The sequence below is a fragment of the Nicotiana sylvestris genome, chromosome 3 (assembly GCF_000393655.2).
Source record: "Nicotiana sylvestris chromosome 3, ASM39365v2, whole genome shotgun sequence".
Lineage (NCBI taxonomy): Eukaryota > Viridiplantae > Streptophyta > Magnoliopsida > Solanales > Solanaceae > Nicotiana > Nicotiana sylvestris.
Window position 1 is genome coordinate 54,085,302 of NC_091059.1, and position 27,411 is coordinate 54,112,712.

The following is a 27,411-nucleotide window of genomic DNA, read 5'->3' on the forward strand; positions in this document are numbered from 1 at the left end:
GTAACAGTTATTCAGATTTAAAGACATGTTTCTATAGTCCATATTTCATCTATGTCTGTTACATACTAATTTTCATGCCTTACATACTCAGTACATTTTTCGTACTGACACCCTATTTCACGGGGCCTTATTTTCATGCCTGTAGGTGTAGGTAGGTAAGCTGACGGTTCCCCTTCTTAGGATCCTTGATCAGCGAGAGTTGGCATGCTCCACTTGATCTAGAACTGCTTTTGATTTTGGTATGATCTGTTTATATATCTATATAGTTATGATGTGGCTCAGTCTCGTCCTTGTATAGTTATGTTTCCATTTGAGGTCTGTAGACAATATGTCTAGTTGGATAGTATGTGGCCTTGCTGACTTCCAGTTTTTAGATGTATAGTTGTCTATAGCAGCCTTGTCGGCTAGCCCTACGTATGTTATATGCATATGTATGTATGCCTTTTTGGGCAGATTTCCTTCATGAACATTATTCTCGTAATTCAGCAGATGTTATTTAGGTTTATATCTTAGATACATGCATAGGGACGTTTGACAGATAGAACTCGGGCACCATCGCTGCCCATCGGTTTGGATCGTGACAAAAGTGGTATTAGAGCAGTTCTATCCTAGGATTGTCTACAGACCATATCTAGTAGAATCTTGTTTATGAGTGTGTTGTGCACCACACTTATAGATAGGAGGCTCCGGATATTTAGGATGGTTACAATTCTTTCTAATCCAGATTGTGCGATAGAATTGAGTCATAAGTATCCACTCATAATCTTTACCTTATTAATGTTTTTAGTGATGCCTGTTATTACTAGATGATAGTCGCAAGCTGCTAGCACAGTTCAGAAGGCTACGAAAGTGTTAGGAAAAGATATAAGTTACACTATGGAGTCAGACCTATCGGATATCATGGGTTCTATTGAGGAGGATCCATCCGAGGGTCCATATGAGTCATCCATTCGAGCTATTTCGACCACCGACAGCAGATAGGGTGAGAGAAGTTCTGACCTTACCAAGGCCCTTAGTTTCATTATCATAGCCCGTTGATCAGGGTATGAGGGGAGTAGTGCATGGATTGGCACAACCAAGATTCCCTCAAGCTCAAGACTATGTTAAGGTATTTGCAGACACCAGCTCTTCTAAGGTTCCAGATAGTCCACAGTCTTGGGAGTCCGTCAATCAAGGTTCGTCGGTGTATGTTATGGGATACACAGAGGAAGAAGATAGTAGTCAGGCCAAGAGGATGAAGGTAACTGATAAGGACATGAAGATTCCACTTCAAAGTGTGTCCGATCGAGTCTCTCATATAGGACGAGGCATGGACCCTCTACTCTAGACTTCCTCCAGATATCAGCTTTTGGTTGGTGAGCTCCACTTCTTTTGGGAATATTACCAATCCACGTTCAGCATGTGTTAAGTTGTTTTATAAGTATGTAAGGAGCTCTGTCCCGACTTGTATATACTATGGTTATGTTTACTTAGACGTTTTGTAGATAGTATCATGTATATAGTTTTGGGTATGACATGTCTGTGGACTGGTCGACCCCTATGTATATAAACCTTTTTCTATGTTAGTTATGCAAGTTATGTTTTAATATTGTTACCTATATATGTGGATGTGGCACAAAATGGCCAGTTATAGATTTGATAATAAAAAAGGATAAGGTACGTGGTGTTCGGTTGGGTAGAACTTGATATTATAATGGGTATGGATTGGTTGAACTTTTTTTATGCTAACATCAAGTGTAGATCACAGATGGTTTAATTTCAGCTCCCAGGAGAGCCTGTTTTAGAATGGAAAGGTAATACAGCATCACCAAGAGGTAAATCTATCTCCTATATCAAGGCAAGGAAGATGATCATAAAGGACTATATTTATCACTAAGTTCGGGTTTGGGATGTGGAAGTAGAGTTACCAACCATTCAGTCCTTCCCTGTGGCTAATAAGTTTCCCGATGTTTCCCCCGATGAACTTTAGGATCTTCCGCTAGAGCGAGAAATTGAGTTTTTATTGATCAACTACCAGATACACATCCAATATCTATTCATCCCTATAGAATGTCCCCCGTAGAACTAAAAGAGTTAAAGGAACAACTAAATGATCTGCTTGAAAAAGGCTTTATCAGGCCTAGTACATCACCAAGGGGAGCACATGTGTTATTTGTGAGGAAGAAAGATGGTTCCTTACGGATATGTATTGATTATAGACAGTAGAATAAGGTAAAGATCACTAATAAGTACCCCACTCCCGAGGATTGATGATTTGTTTGATCAGTTACAAGGTGCCAAGTGTTTTTCAAAGATAGATGAGGTCCGGGAACCATCACGTAAGGGTTAACGAGGAAGATATTCCAAAGACAACATTCAGGACCAGATACGGGCACTTTGAGTTTCGTGTTATGTCGTTCGGTTTGACCAATGCCCCAGCACTATTCATGGAGTTGATGAACCGTGTGTTCAGGACCTTTTGATCTATTCATAATGGTATTTATCGACGATATATATTAGTATATTCTCGTTCAGAGGCTGAGCATGCAGATCAATTGTGTACGGTGCTCAGAGTTCTACAAAAAAGGGAAGTTGTATGCAAAATTCTCTAAATGTTAATTCTTGTTGAACTCTGTAACTTTACTTGGGCATATCATTTCGGGTGAAGGCATCCGGGTGGATACATAAAATATTAAGTAAGTGAAGACTTGGCCTAAACCCACAACACCGACGGGGGTTCGTAGCTTCTCCGTTTGGCAGGTTATTACCGGAAACTTGTAGTGGAATTTTCTTCCCGTTTTGCACCTTTGACCAAAGTGGTATGTGGTGTCTCGCTTGATGATCCAGAATAACATAAGAAAATCTATGGTGCAAGTAAGTTGAAGGAAGGTTGCGAACAAGTATAAATAGATATGTGTAGGTCGCAAGCTAAAGTATGGTAGAGCAACAAGGTTTTAGGAAGACACGAAGAAGGATAAGAAAAGATGAGCGAAAATGTGACGAGAATGGATAAGTCCTTGGGGTTAAGCTCATAAGAGAGTTGATGGTTTCTCTAAGTTATAGAAGGCTCAATATATCCTGAATGAACTCAAAGGAGTCTAAATTTAGTAACATTTGGAATAGATGAAATACTGCCTTGATAGTGGAGTAAAGGCATAGTTGTGATAAATAAAGGATAAAGTTTGGGACTTCGAAGAGGGGAATTTCATGAATTGTGAAAGATTAGAATACACATATAAGTTAACTTAGAAGGGAGCCAAGTTCTAATGGACCGATGCTTGCAAATGGAGTTCCCAGGCATTAAATGACAGATTAACTTCAACACCGGTTCTAATGCTCCCAGAAGGGACCGATGGTTATGTTATCTATTGTGATGCCTCGGGCGTTGGGTTGAGTTATGTACTAATGCAACATGGTAAGGTTATAGCTTATTCTTCTAGACAACTAAGAAAGCACGAGAAGAACTACCCGACCCACGATTTAGAGTTAACTGCGGTGATCTATGCACTAAAGATGCGGAGGCACTACTTGTAAGGAATTCATGTTGATATCTATATGGATCATAAGAGCCTCCAGTATATCTTCAAGCAAAAGGAATTGAATTTACATCAATAGAGATGGTTGGAGCTACTTAAAGATTATGACGCTGATATTTATACCATCCGGGGAAGGCAAACGTAGTAGCTGACGCCCTCAACTGTAGATCTATGGGTAGCGTGTTATATTTACAGCCAGAAAAGAGGAGAATAGTCCATGAGGTTCATCAACTTGCTAGTCTCGGAGTTCGGTTACTGGACTCAGGTGATATAGGAATTATTATTTAGGATACAGTAACATCCTCTTTAGTAACTGAAGTAAAGGAACGTCGGTACAAGGATCCAGTGTTAGTTTATTATAGGGATACCACCCCTCAGAAGGAGAAGACACCGTTTGAAATTATAGAAAATGGGGTGCTTAGATATCGAGAACAATTATGTGTCCCTTATATTGCAGGGCTGCATCAGCAGGTTATGTTAGAAACTCACTATTCTCGTTATTCTATCCATCCTGAAGAGACAAAGATGTATCATGATATCAGGGAAGTGTATTGGTGGGATGGAATGAAAAAGGATATAGCGGAATTTGTTGCTCAGTGTCCTAACTATCAGCAGGTTAAGACTGAGCATCAGAAACCCGGTGGATTATTACAGGCTATGGAGATCCCAACTTGGAAATGGGAAGTAATCAATATGGATTTCATCATGGGCTTACCTCGTACCCAGCTTAAGTTAGATTCGATATGGGTGATTGTTAATAGGCTTACAAAGTCAGCCCATTTTCTGCCCGTTAGAACTACATATTCCTCAGAGGATTATGCAAGGCTTTATATTAAGGAGATAATACGACTGCATGGTGTCCTTGTATCAATTATCTCGGATAGAGGAGCTCAATTTACAGCTAACTTCCGGAGGTCCTTACAAAAGGATTGGGGACTCAAGTAAGTCTTAGTACAACATTTCATCCCCAGACAGACGGACAGACTGAGCGTATAATTCAGACGCTGGAGGATATGTTACGAGCTTGTGTAATAGACATCAAAGGTAGCTGGGATGATCATCTGCTGCTTATTGAGTTCGCATATAATAATAACTACCATTTTAGCATTTAGATTGCTCCATACGAAGCTCTTTATGGACGAAAGTGTAGGTCGCCTATAGGGTGGTTCGATGTTGGAGAATCTGGATTACATGGGCCAGACTTGGTTCAGCAAGCCATAGAAAAAGCAAAATTGATTTGGGATCGACTATTGACAACTCAGAGTAGTCAGAAGTCATATTCTGATGTACGGCGATGACATTTAGAGTTCGGGTTGATGACTGGGTATTCTTAAAAGTGTCACCTATGAAGGGTGTAATGAGGTTTGGCAAGAAAGGCAAACTTAGCCCACGATATATAGGGCCTTATAGAAGTATTCGGAGAGTGGGCCAAGTAGCTTATGCGTTAGAATTGTCCTCAGAATTGGAGTTTGTCCATCCGTTTTTTCATGTATCTATGTTACAGAAGTGCATTAGCGATCCTACCCGAATGGTGCCCACAGAAGATGTACAGATTACAGAGGACTTGTCATACGAGAAAATTCCAGTTTCCATCCTAGACCGACATATCCGCAAGATACAGAATAAGGAGGTAGCCTCCATAAAAGTACTTTAGAGAAATAACAATGTGAAAGAAATGACTTGGGAGACCGAAGAAGACATGAAGTATAGATATCCTTAATTGTTTCCTCCTCCAGAGAAGGATCTGACTGGGACATCGCAACCATAAGGTATATGTATAAATTCTTGTGTTGGTTATTGTTGTTGGGCGTGTGAGGCGATAAATCGTTATTGATGATCATGGTCCTATGTGGCATTAAATTATTGAGTTTCTATAGGAAGAGTAGGTAGTAGCATTGTTACAAAGATGCCCTGCCAAAGTTATATAGACCCCGGGGAGTTAAACATTCGAGGACGAATATTTCTAAGGGGGGAGGATATTACATCTCGCATTTTCGTACGTTAAAAGTTTCATCTTCAGTTAATTGACGTAGACTCGGGGACGAGATCATCTTGACGTTAACGTATTTACGCTATTTATAACAAGCGATAAATAAGTGTCATAAAGGATAAAGGGTACACGAATTAAAGAAAACGAGTTTCGTTGAAAGTTGCTAATTTGGGATAAAATACGGGTCGAGCGATAATACTCAATAATTATAAACTAGTATCATACAAGGTACCATATGACCACGATAGTATAATGTATAAAGTATATATAAAGTATATTAAAAATAAGTATAATTTTAAGTAATTTCTTGGAGAGCTAGGGTCGAAACCAAATTGTATCAGTTCACGAAACAATTTTTGTCGCCGTTGGTATCAAACAACTGGTCATCTTTTCATTTGGAATATAAAGATTTTGCTCTAAAATCTACATAGGTGAAAATCTTGGCAATACTGTATCCAAATTCTGGTTTTGAGGCAGAGTTCAAATCCGGTAACAATTATCCGACGATACTTCCGGCGAATTAATTAAGATACCAAATCGCATTTGGCAAATTCACGAAGCCAATTTAGAGATTTCTAGGAAGAATGTTGACCTGACAAGGAATCCATTGAATTTTCGAACGCCGAGTTTGAAATAATTTCGATCCGTATAGGCGTTGATTTATTGGGCATTCTTTTTCTATATAGTACAGCTGTCGTCCGATAACTCGGAGTTCAAATCCGAACTTCGAACTTGCATTGTACCTTATATTGCATTGGATATTTCGCTGTTGGGTCGACAACCGTCGTTGCTAAAAAGATTGTAATTTGACTTGTTGGAATTATTATTAGCAGTTGAAGAAGTGTTGTTGAGCGGATTGATTCTCCGTTAAAGTCCGTTCTTTCTTCTGGAGAGTTATCGATTTTTCGATTGAAAGTTCTCCGGAGCACCAGACTTTTCGGCATCCATCGGAGCAGCAGCAACCAGCAAATTCGGAAGCGCGTCCTTGCCGGAAATTTTGATTGGATCAATTGCTTTTTCTATCTTTTCTATTAGTGTTTTAAGCTTAAGGTTTCATCTATTCATTTTAGTTCTATGTTTGCATAGGGCTAGTTTCTTAGACGTGGTAGATTCATTGTTTTAGTGCCTGCTCGCTTTTCTATTCTCGTAGTTTCTCCTTTGAGTTATTTTTAGCTCTCGGGTTCGTAGCTTTTAGTCCTTCATTCCCATTTTTGTTTCTCAATGGTAGTGTTTACCTAATACCTTTTGCTTATAGTAGCGGTAGTGAACGATGTGAGAGTAAGGTCATGTCCTCGAGCGGGGCTGGGGGTGGGGTCCAAGGGTGGGAAGGGGGGTAAGAAAGCCTCTAGGTTGAGAATTGGGTCTTGGAACATTGGGATGTTGACGGGGAAGTCTATAGAGTTAGCTAAGATTCTTCAGAAGAGGAAGATCAACATAGCGTGTGTTCAAGAGACTAGATGGAAGGGTACTAGGGCACATGATATAGACGAGTTTAAACTATGGTACTCAGGGAGCACAGGGGGCAAGAATGAGGTAGGTATTCTAGTAGATATAGACCTCAGGGAGCTCGTGGTTGAGGTTAGGAGGGTAAATGATAGGCTGATAAGTATTAAGTTGGTAGTTGGTGGGTCTACTGTAAACGTGATTAGTGCATACGCTCCTCAGGTAGGTTTGAACCAGGAGGTCAAGAAGCAATTTTGAGATGATTTGGACGAGATGGTGCATAGTATCCCGCACACAGAGAAGTTTTTCAGTGACGAAGATTTCAATGGTCATATTGGGGCTAGTTCTAGGGGTTATGATGATGTGCATGGCGGGTACGGTTTTAGGGATAGGAATGAGGGAGTTAATTCACTGTTGGAGTTTGCTAGAGGTTTTGATTTGGTTATAACTAACTCGAGTTTCCCGAAGAGGGAAGAGCACTTAGTCACTTTCCAAAATACAATGGGCAAGACTCAGATTGATTACCTTCTCTGCAAGAAATGTGATAAAGGTCTGTGCACTGGCTGCAAGGTCAGCCCGAGTGAGCACCTCACGACTCTGCATAGGCTCCTAGTTATGGACCTGGAGATCAAGGGGAGTAGGAGGAAGAGGGCGGGGTACAGGAAACCTAAGATCAAGTGGGGTAACTTGACCATGCACAAAGCTCAGGAGTTAGGGGAGAAGTTGTTGGCTTTGAGGGCCTGGATGAGTATGGGGGACACGTCTAGTATGTGGTTCATGACTGCGGATTGCATTAGGGTAGCTGCTAGAGAAGTCTTAGAGGTCATGAAGGGTTCTCATGGGGGTCATAAAGGGGATTGGTGGTGGAATAGAGAGGTTCAAGGTAAAGTGGAAGCTAAGAAAGCTGCTTATTTGAAGCTAGTAAAGAGTACAAACGAGGAGGAAAAAAGAACTTATCGGGAGTGTTACATAAAGCAAAGAAAGAGGCAAAGTTAGCAGTTACAATGGCTAAGAACGCATCATTTGATCGTTTCTACGAGGAGCTCGAGGGCAAAGGTGGGGACAAGAGGTTGTACCGGTTGGCCAAGGTGAGGGAGAGGAAAGCCCGTGACTTAGACCAAGTCAAGTGCATCAAGGATGAGGATGGTAAAGTGTTGATGGACGAGGCACTCATTAGGAGAAGATGACAGACATACTTCCATAAATTGTTGAATAAGGAGGGGTATAGATGCATTGTGATGGGTAAATTGGAGCACTCTAAAAGTCGGTGAGATTTTGGGTAATGTAGGTGGATTACAGTAGAGGAGGTAGAAGGAGCGATGTGTAAGATGTGCAGGGGCAGAGCAGTGGGGCCAGATGAAATCTCAATGGAATTCTGGAAAAGCGTGGGGCGGGCAGGTTTGGAGTGGCTCACTAGGCTGTTTAATGTTATTTTTAAGGTAAAGAAGATGATCGAAGAATAGAGGTGGAGTACAATGGTTCCACTTTACAAGAACAAGGGTGATATCCAATATTGCAATAATTATAGATGTATCAAGTTATTGAGTCACACAATGAAGGTTTGGAAGAGAGTGGTGGAGGCCAGGGTGAGGAGTTGCGGGTCTATTTTCGAGAATTAGTTTGGATTCATGCCGGGGCGTTCGACTACGAAAGTGATTCATCTGGTAAGGAGATTAGTGGAGCAGTACAGGGAAAGGAATAAGGATTTACATATGGTGTTTATTGACCTTGAGAGGTCCTGTAGAGGTGTTTGGAGGTTAGCGGCGTTCCGGTAGCATACCTTAGGGTGATTAAGGATATGTATGATGATGTTAAGACTCGGGTGAGGACTGTGGGTGGTGACTCGGACCATTTCCCTGTGGTGATGGGGTTGTACCAGGGATCGGCTCTTAGCCCATTTTTGTTTCCCTTGGCGATGGATATACTATCGTGTCACATCCAAAGGGAGGTGCCTTGGTGCATGCTATTTGCTGATGATATAGTGCTGATAGACGAGATGCGTAGCGGAGTTAACGCGAGGTTGGAGGTTTGGATACAAACCTTGGAGTCTAAAGGTTTCAAACTGAGTAGAACCAAGACAGAATACTTGGAGTGCAAATTCAGTGAGACCTATGATGCAGATGTAGAGGTTAATCTCGATGCTCAAGTTATCTCCAAGAGAGCGAGTTTTAAGTATCTCGGGTCTATTATCCACGGTAACGGGGAGATTGATGAAGATGTCATACATTGCATCGGAATTGGGTGGATGAAGTGGAGGCTCGCTTCCGATGTTCTATGTGATAAGAATGTGCCGTTAAGACTTAAGGTTAAATTTTATCGAGTGGTGGTTTGACCCGCTATGTTGTATGTGGCTGAGTGTTGGACAGTCAAGAACTCCCACGTGCAGAAGATGAGAGTAGCAGAGATAAGGATGTTGAGATGTATGTGTTGGTGTATCAGGCGAGATAGAATTAGGAATGAAGCTATCCGGGATAGAGTGGGAGTAGCCTCCATGGAGGACAAGATGCGGGAGTCGCGGGTGCGATGGTTCGGACATGTTAGGAGAAAAAACATTGATGCCCCTGTCAGGGAGGTTGGCCATGGAGAGTTTGAGGAGGGGTTGAGGTAGGCCTAAGAAGTACTGAGGAGAAGTGATTAGGCAGGACATGGCACTGCTTCAGCTCACCGAGGACATGACACTTTATAGGAAGGAGTGGAGGTCGAGGATTAAGGTAGAAGGTTAGTAGGTAGTTTATAGTATTCACCGATAGGCTTAGTAGCATGCATTTCCCTTCATATTCTTTGATTTTTATTACGGTATGTGGTTTTGTTTGCCTCAATTATTGTATTTCGTGTTGCTATTATTGGATACTATTTTCCTTCCTTGCTTCCCTCTTCTTCTTGCCCTTCCTGAGCTGAGGGTCTATTGGAAACAACCTCTCTACCTGCATTAGGTAGGGGTAAGGTCTGCGTACAGACTACCCTCCCCAGACCCCACATGTTAGAATCAAACTGGGTTAGTTGTTGTTGTTGTATAATTTTAAGTAATTTGAGGTAATTTTTAAATTATGCGGGTAATTAATTAATTACCAGGTAATGAAACATTACCCAGTTAACTAATAAGTGGATAAAAATTAACAAAATCTCACTCCAAAAACGTGGCACAAATGCCACAAGGCTAAGAATGACTTATAAGTCATTTATGCCATGTGGCTACTCATAAACAAATTAAAAATCTAACTAACATAAGACTTGAATAAGTCTCATCTTCATACATTCTTAGGTTAAAGTATATGAGAAGATCACAAACATTTCCTTCTTAAAAGATTCAAGAAAAACGTTAAATACAGAAGGTAATCTTCGTTCCAAAAAAAAAAGGCTTCAAAAAAGAGGATTTGTTGGAATAGTAGTAACGTGGAATTTTGCGGTTCTAGAAGAGTATGGTGCAATCTTTGTCAATAATAGTATACGAAATTTTCACTACTCCAAGTATGTTAAGGCCATCCCTTCTTTCTTTTGGCATGGTCCAAAATATTACAGAAGAAACGAGCAAACACACAGTTTCCATAAATTACTCTACTCATAGAAATACTAGGGGTGTCTATATTCTTGATTCCCCATGAGAATTATTATTATCTTTTGTTCATGGGTCTCAGAATAATACGCAGTTGAACACGTTTATTCGGAAGGAATATTGAGATTATCATGTATTTTTCATGCGTTTCACTCATTTATATATATGCAATGACCCATGACCAGATGGTGTTATATACGCGTATATATGTAAGTATATGTATATGGGATATGGGAAAAGGTTACGACGTTATATACGCACCACCACCTGATCAGCTAGTATATGTTTATGATGTTGCCCATAGTGGCTGAGACGATATGATGAGATGCCCTCAGTGGCTTGATGATATAATGTACACCCATACCTATGCACGGCACGACATTTATACGCACGTGAATGACATTATAAATGTTTTAGAATTTATAAAGTTATTCAGATTTAAAGACGTGTTTCTATATTTCATGTTTAATCTATGTCTATTATGTACTAATTTTCATGCCTTACATACTCAATATATTTTTTCGTACTGATGCCCTATTTCATGGGGCCTGCATTTCATGCCCGCAGGTGCTTGTAGCCAAGCTGGCGGTTCCCCTTCTTAGGATCCTTGATCAGCGAGAGTTGGCGTGCTCCACTTGATCGGGAATTGCTTTTGATTTTGATACGATATGTTTATATATATTTATAATTATATTTCCATTAGAGGTATGTAGACAGTATGTCTAGTTGGATAGTATGTGGCCTTGCCGGCTTCCAGTTTTGAGATGTATTGTTGTTTATAGCAGCCTTGTCGGCTCGCCCTACGTATGTTGTACGTATATGTATGTATGCCTTTTTGGGCAGATTTTCTTCATGTATATTATTCTCATAATTCAGCAAATGTTATTCAGGTTTATATCTTAGACGCATGCATAGGGACATTTGACAGATAGGACTAGAGCACCCGTCGCGGTCCATCAATTTGGGTCGTGACATGAAGTGCTATAAATTTAAAGGGAGTCTTGGCCATAAATAGAATTTTACCTTAAGATCTTAATCATTGATATTTATTAATCTTTTTAGGATTAGTGCTAAATGAAAGAAAAGGTTTCACTGCGAATTTGTTTACTCTATTGGACCTAACATTAATTTTATTGTATTCTTAATTACCAGCATTTGTTACAGTCTCATTTGAGCCTCACATTGGTCTTATTTATATTTAAGTATTATATTGGGCCTTACACTAATATTTCTATTTCCAATTTTTTGCACATGTGATCGAAATGGCCTGCTGAGTTCTCATGAACTCAGGCCCAAGTTCCATCCTTGAGTCTGAGGTCACTGAAGATGCTGTTGTTGTTCGCTGTCCGCTGGCCTAACATTCTTTAGGACCAAACCACGAGTCCAATTCCTTTTCCTTTATCTCTTTACATAATTTATTTTTTCTTTTATGTGTATATGACACTGAAAAATATTGAGTGAATGTTCCCCTCTTATCTTCTTTGAATTACTTTAGAAACTAGGGCAAGCTAAAAACCATAGGTAAAATTAAAAGGAATTGTTGTCTCTTACATTAGTTAAATAACTTCAACATGTTCAATTACTACTGTTTTATAGTTCTCATTTATGCTAACCGTTTCATGGAATTCTTTAAAGTTCAAAAACAGATTCAAAAGTTGACAATCCTTTTCTTTAAAAGCCAAAATCGGGCACACGATATCAAAGTCAAGTTTTCCCCAAAATAAAATGAACAAAGTTGCGGTCAATGAATCTCAAACGATTTTCTTCTAAACTTGGGTACAAGATTTAAATCGATCTTTAAAGTATATCTAAAGTCTACTTCTATAATAGCCCTTATTTTAGTAAAGTTACACAAGTAGCCATTTTATTTCAAAGGTAAAGTATTTTAAACGTAAGCCATGCCTCAAGGTTTGCAAATATAAACACTATACACTTCCAAAAATTCTTTCAATTTTGTAGACATTTCAAAGGATTTTTATAAATAAAACAAAACCTATACTCTCCTTCCAAGTACATATACTATCTTCCTTTCAAAATGATAAGTTTTAAACATGACATATAGTAAGGTACACACTTTTACGCACTAACCAAGTAGTATAGACATTTAATTTCCTAAACCAAGGCTGTCCTATGGAGCTACCTTAGATAGATTCTAAGATGTGTCTAACACCTTTCCCTTAGAAGATCAAGAACCCTTACCCAAAATTTCACTAGTTAAAAGACGAATAGGATAATGATTTAATTAATTTAATAGTCACCCTATTATACCTTTTAATATTAGGTGGCGACTCTCTTTCATCGACAACTGGGAAACCACTAGTTGAATCTTATTTTGACACGTGCAAAATAGTGTGCAACATCCATAGCTAGTGGCCTTTCTACTATTGATAAATTTGCCAAACTACTCATGCTCTCAGCCTTCCTACTCAATGCATCAACCACTATGTTGGCTTTTTCCGGATGATATAATCTGGTGAAAATGTAGTCTTTCAACAATTCTAACCATCTCCACTACCGTAGATTAAGGTCTTTCTGCTTGAACATGTGCTGGAGACTTTGATTGGCGGTATAGACCTCACATGGAATAACGTACAGATAGTGCCTCCAAATCTTAAGCGCGTGAAGAATGGCTGCCAACTCTAAATCATGCATAGGGTAATTCATCTCATTAACCTTCAACTGTCGAGACGTGTAGGCAATCACCCTACTGTCCTGCATTAAGACTGTACCAAGCCCAATACGTGATGCATCCCAAAACATGATGGAAGATCCCGAAACACCAACACTGGGGCTGTAGTCAATGCACTCTTGAGCTGTTGAAAGCTCAACTCACACTCATTCGACCATCTGAACAGAGCACCCTTCTGGGTCAATTTGGTCAATGGGGCTGAGATAAAAACCCCTCGATGAACCGGCAATAGTAACCTGCCAAACCTAAGAAGCTCCGAATCTATGTAGCTGAAGTCAGTCTAGGCCAATTCTGAACTGCTTCAATCTTTTTAAGATCCACCTTAATGACCTCAGAAGATACAACATGGCCTAAAAAGGCAACCGAGTTCAACTAGAACTCACACTTAAGAACTTGGCATATAACTGACAATCCCTCAAAGTCCGAAGTACGATCTGAAGATGCTGCTCATGTTCCTCTCGACTGTGCGAGTAAACCACGATATCATCAATGAAGACAATCACAAGAGAATCCAGATAGGGCTTGAACACCTGGTTCATCAAATCCATATAAGCTATTAGGGCTTTAGTCAAGCCAAATGACATCATTAAGAACTCATATTGACCATACTGAATTCGAAAAGCTGTCTTAGGGACATCCGATGCCTTAATCTTCAACTGATGGTAGCCAGATCTCAATTCAATCTTTGAAAACACCTTGGCACCCTGAATCTAGTCAAATAAGCTCGGCAAATGATACTATGTTCTTAATAGTGACTTAGTTTAGCTGCCTGTAGTCAATACACATCCGCATTGATCCACCATTCTTATTCACAAACAACACCAATACACCCCAAGGCGAGACACTAGTTTTAATGAATCCCTTATCAAGCAAATCCTGCAACTGCACCTTTAATTCTTTCAACTCAACTGGGGCCATATGGTAGGGTGGGGTAAAAATGGGCTGAGTGCCCGGAACAAAGTCAATGCAAAAGTCGATAACTCTACCGGGTGGCATCGCTGAAAAATTTGTAGGAAATACCTATGGGAACTCGTGCACAATTGGTACCAAATCCATGGAAGGAACATCCGTACTAGAATCACCAATATAGGACAAATAAGCCAGACATCCCTTTGACGAGCTTTAAACACACACTTAAATATGCTCGCTAGTCGAATATAGTAAATTACAATATTGTATCCACATGGATTGGAGTTAAACAATATTATCGTAGTCTGTAGCTATATTGCTATTTAGGATGATCAACAATGGAGATTTATGTGATTTAAACTAAAGTTAAATAAGAGTGTAAAGTATCGACTAATAACAATACTAAGCAAAGGAAGTTATTAATTGGGAGAAGTTATCAATGGAGGTGCAAGACAAATGTTTGGGATCTAACTCTAGATAATTCACTTCTAATGTTTAAGTGAGTCTCTCAAATTCACTTGGTTATTAGTTCAATTGTTTAGTAGAAACTCCTCTCTCGATTAAGTCTCAACCTCACAAGATGAACCAATTTTAAGTACGTGAAGATATTCAGGAATTCGTAATAGATTGGTCTTTAGGAGAACCTCTATCGATATTTTTCCTAACTAGGTTCAATCAACAATTCAACTAGCCTCTTTAGATTACTAAGAAGAATTAATGACTTCAACCAACATTATATAAAGCAACAATATCACATGTTATGCCTCACTCGATTACATGAACTAGTGAATATAGAAGCAATGATTAAAATATTCAATACATAAAAACTAGAGTTAATTATCCACAAACAAGTATCAATATACCAAATTCATCAAACCCTAAAGAGAACTACTCCATAGTTATGGAGTAATTCATCATGACAATGTTTAAGTTAAAAGAAAACATAAACAATCCAAACCCTTGTCTTGAATTGAGATTGAATGATGGATTCCTTAAGCTCTTGCTTCTCCAACTTTTCCTTAGGTCTTAAATATGTCAAAAGTCCCGAAAATACCATTTTTACATTTACGTATACCAAGTAGGGTCGGGCCCCAATGAACAAACCTTCTCCTACGCGAAATAGGACACTTTTCCAAAACTTGACCTGTGCAGCCGCACACCTGGAAGTGTGCTCGCATACTTGGTCGTGCATTTTTCACCCTGTTCTGCCTCTAGTGCACGCCCAATGCGCGACCATGCACATGGATGGCGTTCTATTGAGAATTTTGGAAAACGTAAAACATGAAAGTTGTATCTCTTTTACATAGCTTTCTAACGATATATTGTGGAACCTAAACGGATTTCTGAGTGAAAAGTTTTGTGCATTTTACTGGACACTACGCAGTATGCTTGTTCGAATCTTACCTTCGTTCTTAAAGTGCACTATCATCCGTTGATCCCCGAACACGATCCCGGCTTAATTCCTTGGGATTTTACTCAGACTTCAAAGATCTAAATCACTTGAATTCATTCCATAACATCTACATTGCTCGGAATCACTCCTACAAGGTATAAAACACACAGTTAGTGCAAAATACTAGCGATTAAAGCTCCAACTCAGTTAATGTGTAGTAAATTAGAGTGTGATAAGCAACTAAAACATGAGATTATAGCCTACTATCACCCTTCTCGACCATACATTGAGCCTTCACATATGAAATGACCCTGCTAGTAGAATGACCAGGAGTCCCTCTCCACTCCAATTGAGGCAACCCTTACATGGCTAATATCATGTCTTGACGTGATGATCCAAAATAGCATGATAGGGTGACCACCAATCCATGTCCAAGATTACATTAAAATCTACCATATCAAGTAATAGAAGGTCTACCCTAGTCTCATAGCTCTTAATAGTGACCAAACAAGCACAATATACTCGGTCCGCCACGATAGAATCCCTAATAGGCGTAGATGCTTAAATATGAGCACTCAAATAATCGCAAAACATATCAAAATATGAAGCAAAATAGGATGACAGATCTGAATAAGTGGAACCCATATTAAATAGAACTGATGCATCTCTATGGTAAACTAGAATAATACTTGTGATGATTGCATCCGGCAGTTGTGCCTCAGGTTTAGCTAGGAATGCATATAAATGGGACAAAGCTCCTCCATTCTAACCTCCGCCTCTCAGACGATCTCTAACTAGCTAGCCTCCACCTCTAATGGCCTAACCACCACCTCTAGCTGCTTGACCCCCGCCTCTAGCTGGCTGAGCAAGCGGTGGAACAACTGCTGCATGAATCAAAACACGAGTACCCTGTTGTAGAATGCTCCTCCTCAATCTAGGATAGTATCATCTGATATGACCTGCGCCACCACACTCAAAGAAACCCCTCTACTGGCACAACTGTTGAGATGATCCTTGATGACCCGAATGACAATCGTAGTAACTCTATTATGCTGGTGCACTAATAGGAGCTGAAGGTATGCTCAATACTGACTGCTGAAGATGAGACCCATAAGAACCATGACTGCCCTAAGCACCGTGTGCTACTTGAAGGGCTGACTAAATCAACATGGGAGGATGGCCTCTACCAAATGAACCCCTGACTCCAAACAAGACACAAGTAAAACCACTAAAATGACGAGGCCTCTTCTCAGATGTCGCCTCCCTACACTGGCTATGAATCCTCTCGATCCGTCTGGCAACTCTATGACTCTATTGAAAGAAATATCATCCTCAGTCTCTCTATCCATCTGCAACCCGATACCATATGTAAGGCCATCTATAAATCTCCTCATCCTTTCCCTCTCAGTAGGGATCAAGACAACTGCATGGCGAGATAGGCCAACATACCCGGTCTTGTACTGTGTAAAATCATGCTACCCTACTGGAGGTGCTCAAACTGGCTGCAATAAAAGGGATGAACTTCTGCAAAAATAGCTATGAGAAGTGATCCCAAGTGAGTGGAGGTGAACCTGCTAGTTTACCTCGAACATAGGCCTACTACCATCTCTTGGCAGAACCAGTCATCAGAAACACTATGAAGTCGACTAATGTGTAACACCTCGTGCCAATGGTCCAAGTAATCATGTGTCTCTTCAAGAAGGTGTACAACCAAAATGAATAGGAAAGAGCTTGGTGAACTTGTCCAACCTCTTCAGCCCTTCAGAAGACATTGCGGGTCTCTTCCTAGACTGTGTAGCAATGCTAAGATGAAATGCTCCAACTGCTGGAACTGTTGGATCTGATATATGGGAGCCATCTGCCTTGGAGTGTGAGTAACAGGAGTCTGGGTTCCTCCCCTGTCCTGAGAGACGACTGGTGCTACAATAAATGCACTGGCCTGGGCCACACTCTCCATAAGGCCCACTAAGCGGACTAGAGCATGCTGGAGTACAGGGTGACAATGAACCCCTCCGAGGCCTGAGCTAGTCCAACTGGCACGGCTAGAGCAACGCGGGCTTTAGGCTGAGTTATGCCTCTGGCTCATCCTCGACCCCGGCCCCTACCCCTGGTAGTGGCTGAACCCTGGGGCTCTGGCTCCTGCCCGGCTTTTGGATATTGTGCGTGTCCTAACCATCTATGAGAAAACAAGAATATAATGGCTCAAACATCAGTGATAGAATAAAGTCGCAAGATCGAGAAAGAAATATGTGAAATTTTCTAAAGCCCTATAGCCTCTAGAAGATAAGTACAGATGTTTCCATACCGATCCTCCAGGATCTACTAAGCTTGCTCATGGCTCATGAGACTTAGGCAACCTAGTGCTATGATACCAATTTGTCATGACCCGAAATCCCAACCGTGAGGCCATGATGGCCCCTAATGTCCATTTACTATGAAAGCAAACTTTAGCAAATTAATTAACAAATTTTAACAGTTTAAAAAGCAAAACAATGATAAAAATAATTAACGATTACTGAAAACAAAAATACATATGATAAATCATAAATACAACGGTCTATACTAATCCTAGAAATTCGGTGTCACCAGAACATGAGCAATTAGAATACTACAAATATGGTCTGAAAGAAATACAACTGTCTGAAACTAAAATAACAGTAAAAACACAATAGAATGGTAATTCAAGGACTGCAAATCCTGAGCAACTCTACCTCAAGTCTCCTGTAGTAGTTGGATTCGAGCGAACTCCTCTATGCACTGCTAGGACCAACGATCGCACCTGCACAAGAAGTGCAAAGTGTAGTATGAGTACAAATGATCCCATGTACTCTGTAAGTATCGGGCCTAACCTCGATGAGGTAGTGATGATGCTATGACAAAACACTCACTATATACCTGTACGAATAATAATAATAATAATAACATTAATAATAATAGTAGAAAACAGAAATATAGATAAAGCAGTAACCTCAGAAGTACAGGACGAGAAAGTCAACAAATAGAGGACCCTAGAATAACATCATTTCATACCTCATATCTCAGTACCGAGATAAAACACTACAGCTACAGATAGCTACAATGCATCATACTCTGTTGCGGCACGCAACCGGATTCTAATATTTATCACAATATTTGTTGCGGTGAGCAACCCGATCCCAATATCATATTAATATCTACTGCGGCGTGTAACCCATTCCTAAGATCAACTCTTAAACGTAAATAACTCAACCTAACCAACAATTGAATCTCAACACAAAAAGGGAAATAAAGCGTACGGAACATCAAGGAACTATTAGTACAAATAGAGAATAACCAATACCTCGTATTCATAAACCTTGACAATTCACTAATACAGGAACAACTAAATGACTCACAAAATCGGATATAGCATGATAAAGTGCAACGAGTAATGTAAAGAAAAAAAAAGGAAAGTAAAGACTTGAGATAATGAATATATACAATTAATAAAAGTAGGAACATATAGCAGGTAAGAAAATATTGAGCGAGAAGTGAATGAATCAATACATTTACTACTAATTGGTAGGTAACAAGGATGACATGGATAATAAGTATGATAATGTAGCAATAAACGCATATAACAAGAGATAACATGTAATAAGTGATGACATAAAGTTAAAAAGCCCATCCCGCATGCTTTAACCCATGACAATGCATATACACTCATCACCTCGCGTATATGCCATTTTATCACATAATTCACATAACAAATATACCAAGGGAAATAGAGCCCAAGGTATATCGGACCATACAGAATCTTACAAAGGATCGGTCAAGTGTCTTATAGGCTCGAGCTATCTCAAGAGATGTCCTTAGTGCACCCGGTGTTTCATATGTCTATGTTAAAGAAGGTGGTTGGAGATCCATCGCTCATCGTCCCGGTAGAGACTATTGAAGTTAATGAAGAGTAGACTTATGAGGAGATTCTGGTTGCCATCCTTTATATACCAGTTTGGAAGTGGAGGAATAAAGAAATAGCCTCCATCAACGTGGTATAGCGAAACCAGTAGGTTGAAGAAGCCACCTGGGAGGCCGAGGAAGAAATGAAAAAGAAATACCCTCATTTGTTTGTGTAATCAAATAGTTGTGTTTGAAAGAATGTTAGAGGTTTACTTTTATGAGCTATGTTCTGAATTGTACAGTTATGCTAAGATGTTCTTTTTGGCAACACAATGTTTGTAATGGCATAGTTTGTGTTGCTTTCATCCTATGATGCATTTTTCTGTTATGAATATGTTGTTCATATTGGTTTCTGGGGTTCTCTGACAGGTGGATAGGCCTAAATACGAAGGAAACTCAACCAAACGTTTTGGAAATTTAGGGTGTTAGCCAAATATTGGAACCCTTGATGTGTAAATGAAGAGTTAAGTCACATTAGGTGTCTATAGAGAAACCTAGCCCTCATTCGAGGATGAATGATCCCAAGCGGAGGATGATGTAAGGTCCTGCAAAAGTTTTCCAAGGATTTAAGGTTTTATGGTGCTGAGGTAGGCTAATGTGTTTAAAAGGTTATTAATACGGACTTCTTGGGTTGTGCAATGCATTGTGGGGCTGGTGAAAAATTTGTAGAATATGAATTTCTATAGTTCATTATGTGACCGCAAAACCATCGCAGATTGAACCAGGAGAAACTATATTTTGAGGGCCATTTCACGGTCCAATACACGATCGCAGATTTGTTTCGGACCACATATCCGTTGCATATAAGCATGGAAAATTTTGGAAGGAGATTTTGCAGTCCAATATGCGATCGCGGATCGCAAAATCAGTCGCAAACTTGAACAGGACAACCTAGATTTTTGGAGAAAATTTTGCGGTTCAGTTCCCAGACCGCACATCCCTTCTGCAACGCATTCTGCGATCGCAGATTTTATTCATTGGGGGATTTTTAAGACTTTCTTAACCCAACTTTATTTTGATATAAGCCTTACGGGGATCTTTTTTTGGGGGAACCAACTCATTTTTAGAAGGAAAAATACTCTAAAGGGGGGGGGGGAGCTCCAACCTTTTACTCTTTAATTCTTTCTCAATCTTGAAGATTCAAGAAAGCTACTCATTAGGTCTTCAACTAACCAGGTAAGTTTTCACCCTTAAGCTTTCATGCAAAGTTAGTAATTGGTTTAAGTATAGATTTTATTATTATGGGGATTATGGGATTGCGATCGGAAGCCATAATGCATCTAACTCAAAATTTGGTGTAAATGAGAAGAATTTGAGGTGTGGTTCTTGATTTGTGGGTGTCATAGGCGTGCATGTATCGATGAAGGTGATATGGAGGTTGTTGAACTATCATGGGTAGTTTGCTATTTGAAATTGGTTGCGGAGTGAAGGAACTCCATTACAGAACCTCATAGTTGAATTTGCACAATTAGTGTTTGGTGAAATGCTAATAATGGCCAAGCCTATGAACGCCTCCCTAATAATTTTTCTATTAGGTTATGTTTCTATAGACTAAAGTTGCTAAGAGTAGGGGAATATTGTTGCAATTCTAAGGAAAGCTCAGTCAAGATATATTGGCTAAACTCCTTTCGTAATCAGATTCTACAAATTCCTCGTAAACTTCAATTATGGTTTGATTAAGTTCCTATTTCTATTGTTCCAAATTGCTTCAATGATTAATTTATCCAAATGCTAGAAGTTTAGCTCATGTTCGATTGCAAACCAGTTATTCTCTCCTTTATAAGAAATTTAATGTTTTTAAAGTTCTTATTACTCGTGTATTGAAAGTCATGATTCTCAAATATTCTTCATGTCGATGTTTTATGATAATCCTTAAAAGGGAAGGAATAAAAATATGAAAGATGAAATGCGGCCATCGTGCCAAGAATGAAGATTATCATGTATGTCCAAGAGTGCCGAAGAAATGAAAAATTGTATGAAAGCTATGAGATAAATATTTTATTTATATAAATATATTTGGGAATATTGTTAGGTCACCGAGGAAGGATGATTTATAAATGCCCAAGCCCAAAACTACACATGTCAGTGTAGGAGTTGATTGAGGGGTGAACCCCCATTACATTACATTGAGATTATTTTCCTTGATTGGGATGAGTTGATAGCTAGCAAGAACCATGTCGACCCACACATCATTATGGTGAAACGGCTTAGCCGATTGGACGGAGATCGAACGTCATGTCGCGTTTCTTTGTCAACCTGCATATATTGGGGTGAGACGGCTTAGCCGATACGGCGGAGATAGGACTCCATGCCATGTGCATGGTGGTGTTTCGGTACTAAGGATCTCCCAACCTAAAATGATAATGCGTACTTCAAGTTTTACTTTGTTTTAACTTGGCATTTAGATATTATTGATTTTCTTACTGCTTCCATGTTTTTCTCATTTTATGATGACATTCTATTTCATGAGAGTGTATTTAGCTTATATACTAGTAATATTCCATATGTACTAATGTCCCTTTTACCGGAGATGCATCTTTAATGGATGGTGGTGGTTCCTCAGCATGCGGGACTGATCATTGTTAGCAGCACTCTCTCTTCTCAACTGATTTGGTGAGCTCTATTCCAGTCCGAGGCCTTGTTTCATTTTAATTTTTGTACGTTGTATTTTGAGGTATAGACGGAGCCTTATCACCGGCACTTCCATATTATACTCATGTTCACTTAGAGGCTCAGTAAACATGTTGTGGCTTAAATTTTGATTTGGGAAACAAACTAAGGATGTGGTTGTTGTCGGACATATTTCCACTTTTAAAACTATGAACCTATAATCCTTTTGGTAATTATCAATGAAGCTGTTGTAAGTAATGAAATATGATATTGAACTCTTTCATCCTCTCACTGTCTATCTCTTGTAATTTATTCGCAAATTGTTTACGGGCAAGGATGGATGATAGACACTAAGTAGGCTTACTTAACTTGCATAACTCGGTTGAGCGTCGGTCCCGCTCTCCAAGATCGGGGCATGACATAAAGGCAAGTAAAGACATGGGACAATGAATATTGACAATTAATACAAGGAGGAACATATAGAAGGTAAGTAGATATTAAGCGAGAAATGAATGAACCAAAATATGTAACAACTAATTGATAGGTAACAATGATGGCTTGGATAACAAGTAAGATTATGTAGCAATCAAAGCATATAACAAAAAATAACATGGAGTATGTGATGACATAAAGGTAAATAGCCCAACTCGCATGTTCTAACCCATGACAACACATATACACTCGTCACTTCGCATATACGTTGTTTCCCCATATAATTCACGTAACTAATACGCCAATAAGTTCTAATTCCCTCAAGTCAAAGTTAGACTTGACACTTACCTCTTTGCGCAACCAACTCAACAATCAACCACGTCTTTTTCTTTCAAACAAGCCTTAAAACCAATCAAATCTAGACAAATATTTTACAAACAATTCGAAAAAGCTTTACAAGTTACCCACGGATGAAAAAGGTTCAATATTTAGCTAAGTTGAAAAAGTGAACAAAAGTTACCCGCTTGGTCAAAACCCGAGATTCGAACAAAAATAAGATTACTTATTCACCTCCTATCCCGGTTATGTAATTTGTTTTGAAATTCGACCTCAATTTGAGGTCTAAATCTCAATTCTACCACAAACTCCCTAATTTCTACCCAAACTCCCTAATTTCTGCCATAAAATTCCTAAATTGAATGTTAACAACACATAAAAAATAATGGAGAATTGATAAAAAATGAATTAGAGTTGCTTACCAGTAAATTTGGAAAGAAAAGGTTCTTCAAAAATCGCTTCTAGAGTGTTTGGGGTTGAGAAATAGTGTAAAATGAGCTAAGTCCCGTTTTATCCCTCTTTCACCCAGCTTCAGGTATCGCATTTGCGAACACTTATTTGCAAATGCAACGTCCGCAAATGCGAAACACTGATCGAAAATGCGATCAGCATCTCAGTTCTCCAGAAGTCGCAAAAGCGACAAAAGTCTCGCAAATGCGTGGAGTCCCCTCATCGCAAATGCGAGCTAAGCTTCTATTTTCGAAGTTGCCAGTCCCCAGTTCCTAATCGCAAAAGCGACTCTATGGTTGCAAATTCGACCCCCCACTGTCTGCAAATGCAATAATTTTCATTGCATATGCGAAGATTCTGTCCGCAGCCCATGCTCGCAAATGCGATTGCTTGACCGCAAAAGCAAGGCTCGCAAATGCAAGTCGGACCTCGCAAATGCGAGATCTGCAGTTGAGCACCACTAACTGGAATGCACCAGCAATTTCAAACTCTTTCGAACACTTCCAAAACTCACCCGATCCCCTGAGGCTCCAAACATAACTTGCACACAAGTGTAATAACATTATACAAACTTGCTTGCTACCTCAAATCATTAAAATAACATCAAATGACAAGAATTGATCATCAAAACTCAAGAATTTTCAACTTAAAACTTATTCACTATTTTTCACATAACGCGCCGAAATGCGCTCAGATTGCCCCAGACCCCAACCATGAGTGTATACAAGTTCAAAAACATCATACGAGCTTATCGGAATTGTCAAAGCACTAATCCGAGGTCGTTTACCAAGAATGTTGACCGTGGTTAACTCAAGTCTCATTGTAGGCCAAAAATTACATTTTTCAAAACTTTACGTAAATGTTTTCTGAAAAGCGACATGGAGCACACATGCAAATCAAAAAACATCAAATGAAACTATGAGAGGTTTCGGAACACTGAAATTAAGGCTAGCACTCAAAACGACTTATCGGGTCATTACAAAAACTTAAACCAAACGAACCCTAAAACTGTAATAAATTAAAATTTATCAGTACAGTTTAACTTGTTGAGCAGCTTGGTATTATTATGAGATTACTAATATATATACATACCATACAAATTTACTTGCAAAAAGCTTACAAATAACATGATTTCATGCTTAAATATCTATTAATGACGTGAATGCATGGAATTTAAAAGCATTGCTCCCATTTATAACCTGCCAAACTTTACACCAGAAAGTAGGCAGCTCTCCTATAGTCCGTTCTCACTTCTCTTTGGACAGGTTATCGGCTCAATTTCTCTTTCCTACTTGTCTCTGAGCTTTTTCGTATATAAAGCAAACATAAGAACTTCTTAGAAGAACTTCCTTTCTCTCTTTCATGTTCAAACCAAAATAGGAAGAGTTTCTTAGAAAAAGATGTTTGCTTCTAATTTCCTCAGAAATAGCTTTAAGCTGGTCCACCATTATCCTATATCACGTCACCAACTTCAACATTCCAAAGTTTATTCCAGAGTACCTCAAACTTTTAACAGAATTAAGACAGTGGAGCTGAAGCAGCAGCTGTCAAACTCAACTCCCTGCAGGTTTTTCTCATCATCGTCTGCTTCCAGCAAGGTTGGGTTCATCGGGTGGTATTTAGAAATGCTCAACTCTCGCCCTATTCTCACCAAGACCATCACTTGCACTCTTATCCTCACTGCTGCTGATTTGTCGTCTCAGGTACACACTGTACTTCGTAAAGTCGAATCCAGGATTTTAACTCTATAGTTCGGCCTTTGAGGTTCTTACCGTTGAATCCATTATATTTTGAAAATTATGAGTTCATATTTATTATTTGTTGTAATTTTAAAAGATTTTTAAACATAAAATTTATGCTCCGCATCGAAAATTAGGAGGGCAGTTGAATCCGGTATCAGAGGGCTAGATCCGCCTCTGTACTCTGCCGGTGACGGAATTCAAGTAAAAACTAGTTTAGGAGACTCAGGTAAATTTCTTTAATTATGTGCAACTGTCTAATGCATGTTTGTGCTTTTACACTCTCCATAGACAATTGCTGGTTCAGTGACAGAGCAGTATGATCTAATAAGAACATTGCGGGTAGCTGGCTATGGAGTGATAATTTTAGGACCTTCACTTCATTTCTGGTACAATGCATTGTCAGCATTCTTTCCAAAGCGCGATGTGATCACAACATTAAAAAGATAGCTTTAGGACAGATCGTATATGGACCTACCATGAATGCTATCTTCTTCTCCATGAACGCTGCAGCACAAGGTAGCAATTCTTTCTTCTAGATTTATTGCCCTACTTTAGTGTGTCAGCCCTTAGGCATATCTTGAACTGTTCTTTGAGCTTTGACATTAGATGTGTAGATCTCTGATTTTCCTATTGTTGCTATACCAGGTGAAAGTTATTCAGAGATTGCTGCCAGACTCAAACGTGACTTGGTTCCTACTGCTATTAATGGTCTTATGTATTGGCCAATATGTGATTTTATCACATTCAAATTTGTTCCTGTTCATTTACAGGTATGCTCAAGGACTCTTCGACCAATAGATGAAATTTTCACAACTTGGGATCACCAATCAGATATACTTTTTACCCCCTACATCAGAGGACTATGGATCATTCCTTTTAATAATTTTATGTTAAATACACTTTCCATTTGCGGTGTAATTTAACTAGTCATAGCATATTCTCACTATCTTTTCAGGTTATCATATCAAAATCGGTATGAAGAGTTACATATTAGCGTAGTTCAATTTTGCCTAATGTAAAACACTTGCATATTATCAATGCACAATGCACAAAACTTAAACTCTTTCATAAATAATGTATACATATATGTCTTGTTGAGAAGATAACTAAATATATGGTGTTACTGTATTGACAGCCACTTGTGGTCAACACATTTTCTTACGTGTGGAATGTCTACCTGACTTACATGGCAATCCAACAGAAAGTAGCTTCAGCATAATTCTGCGTCAGCTATCCTTGCTGTACCATGTCTCTGATTGCTAACAAACAAGCTGGACGCACAACTTTGGATAATATAATAAAAATAAAGTAGAGAATAAATAATTCTTATTGGATGATCCATGATGGGATAATCAGCCGAACAGAGCTCGAATAGTCGAACTATGACTAACTTGGGAGTAATGTGCTCTGAATTACAATTTATAGAATTCTAAAGAAGAAAATTAGATGATCACAATTGTGATAAAGTGTGTCTATTTATAGGGCTAGATCTAAGTAGTCATTCTCCTTGAATTATGGGTCGATTTTGAGTATTTACTCAATCCATCTGTTACTTTTGGAAGACTTGTAACAGTTAAGTAAATGCTGGAATTCTGTAACTGATGAGTTAATTCCGTAACTGATGAGTCAATCTCGTGTCTGTTAAGTCAATCCCGTATCTGTTGAGTCAGTCCTGTGCCTGTTGAGTCAATTTCATAAGTGATTGTCTTGTTCTGCCCGTTACAACCATTTATTGTATTTATTGTACATTATATAATTGACTTGTAACTGATGGCGTAATAATGGTAAATCCCATGTAATCTAGGATTAATTAATTCTTTCCTCGTTTGTAATTATGAGCTATTCTCACGTACCTGATCCGGAGCTATTTTAAGATGGTCAGTTCTGAGACTAACAGGTACGACACGAGTATGCTCGGTCCCGAAGGTGTTTTACGTGTCATCTTTGCATGTCATTCTTCACTTTTCTCATAACTTTGCTATGCCGCCATTTAATAGACTAACGTGGCTATTTAATACACTCATGCAGCAACATGTACTTCCCTTTCAGCTTTGGGTAATATGTTCCATCTAATATTAATCATGAACTCTTTTAAACTTGTGATTTTATTGGCATACATGGCTGATAAATAATATCATATTTAGTAAGTTCAACTACCTATTTTGTTAATCTTCCAGAAAGTTCGTGTTTATGCAAAATACTGCGTAATGAAAATATAGTAACTACGGGGATTGAATGACAATGAAAATAAAGACTTAGATTTAGGGTAGCTGCTATTAATGCCAACTTCAAAATGTAGATATGCAGTTTCCGTGTCTAAGAACATTTTATAATATATAGGAGAATATGTACCTTTATCTTCTTGAATTAAGGTTACATTTACCGAGACATCCGAGACAATTTAGTATACCAGCAACCATCTTTTTCCTCA

At 39.1% G+C, this 27,411-nt stretch overlaps 1 protein-coding gene and 1 pseudogene across 1 annotated transcript; both read left to right on the top strand.

Moving 5' to 3' along the window:
• Positions 1-7,221: 7,221 nt before the first annotated feature.
• On the top strand, positions 7,222-7,944 carry LOC138887370 (uncharacterized). Its single transcript, XM_070169111.1, has one exon. The coding sequence runs from the start codon at positions 7,222-7,224 to the stop codon at positions 7,942-7,944; it is 723 nt and encodes a 240-aa protein (XP_070025212.1).
• Positions 7,945-24,601: 16,657 nt separating this feature from the next.
• On the top strand, positions 24,602-26,291 carry LOC104221779 (uncharacterized; annotated as a pseudogene).
• The last annotated feature ends 1,120 nt before the right edge of the window (positions 26,292-27,411 follow it).

What these genes read in the sequence shown, in the direction of transcription:
- LOC138887370 (XM_070169111.1), top strand. Translation starts at nt 7,222, where the DNA reads ATGGTGCATAGTATCCCGCACACAGAGAAGTTTTTCAGTGACGAAGAT.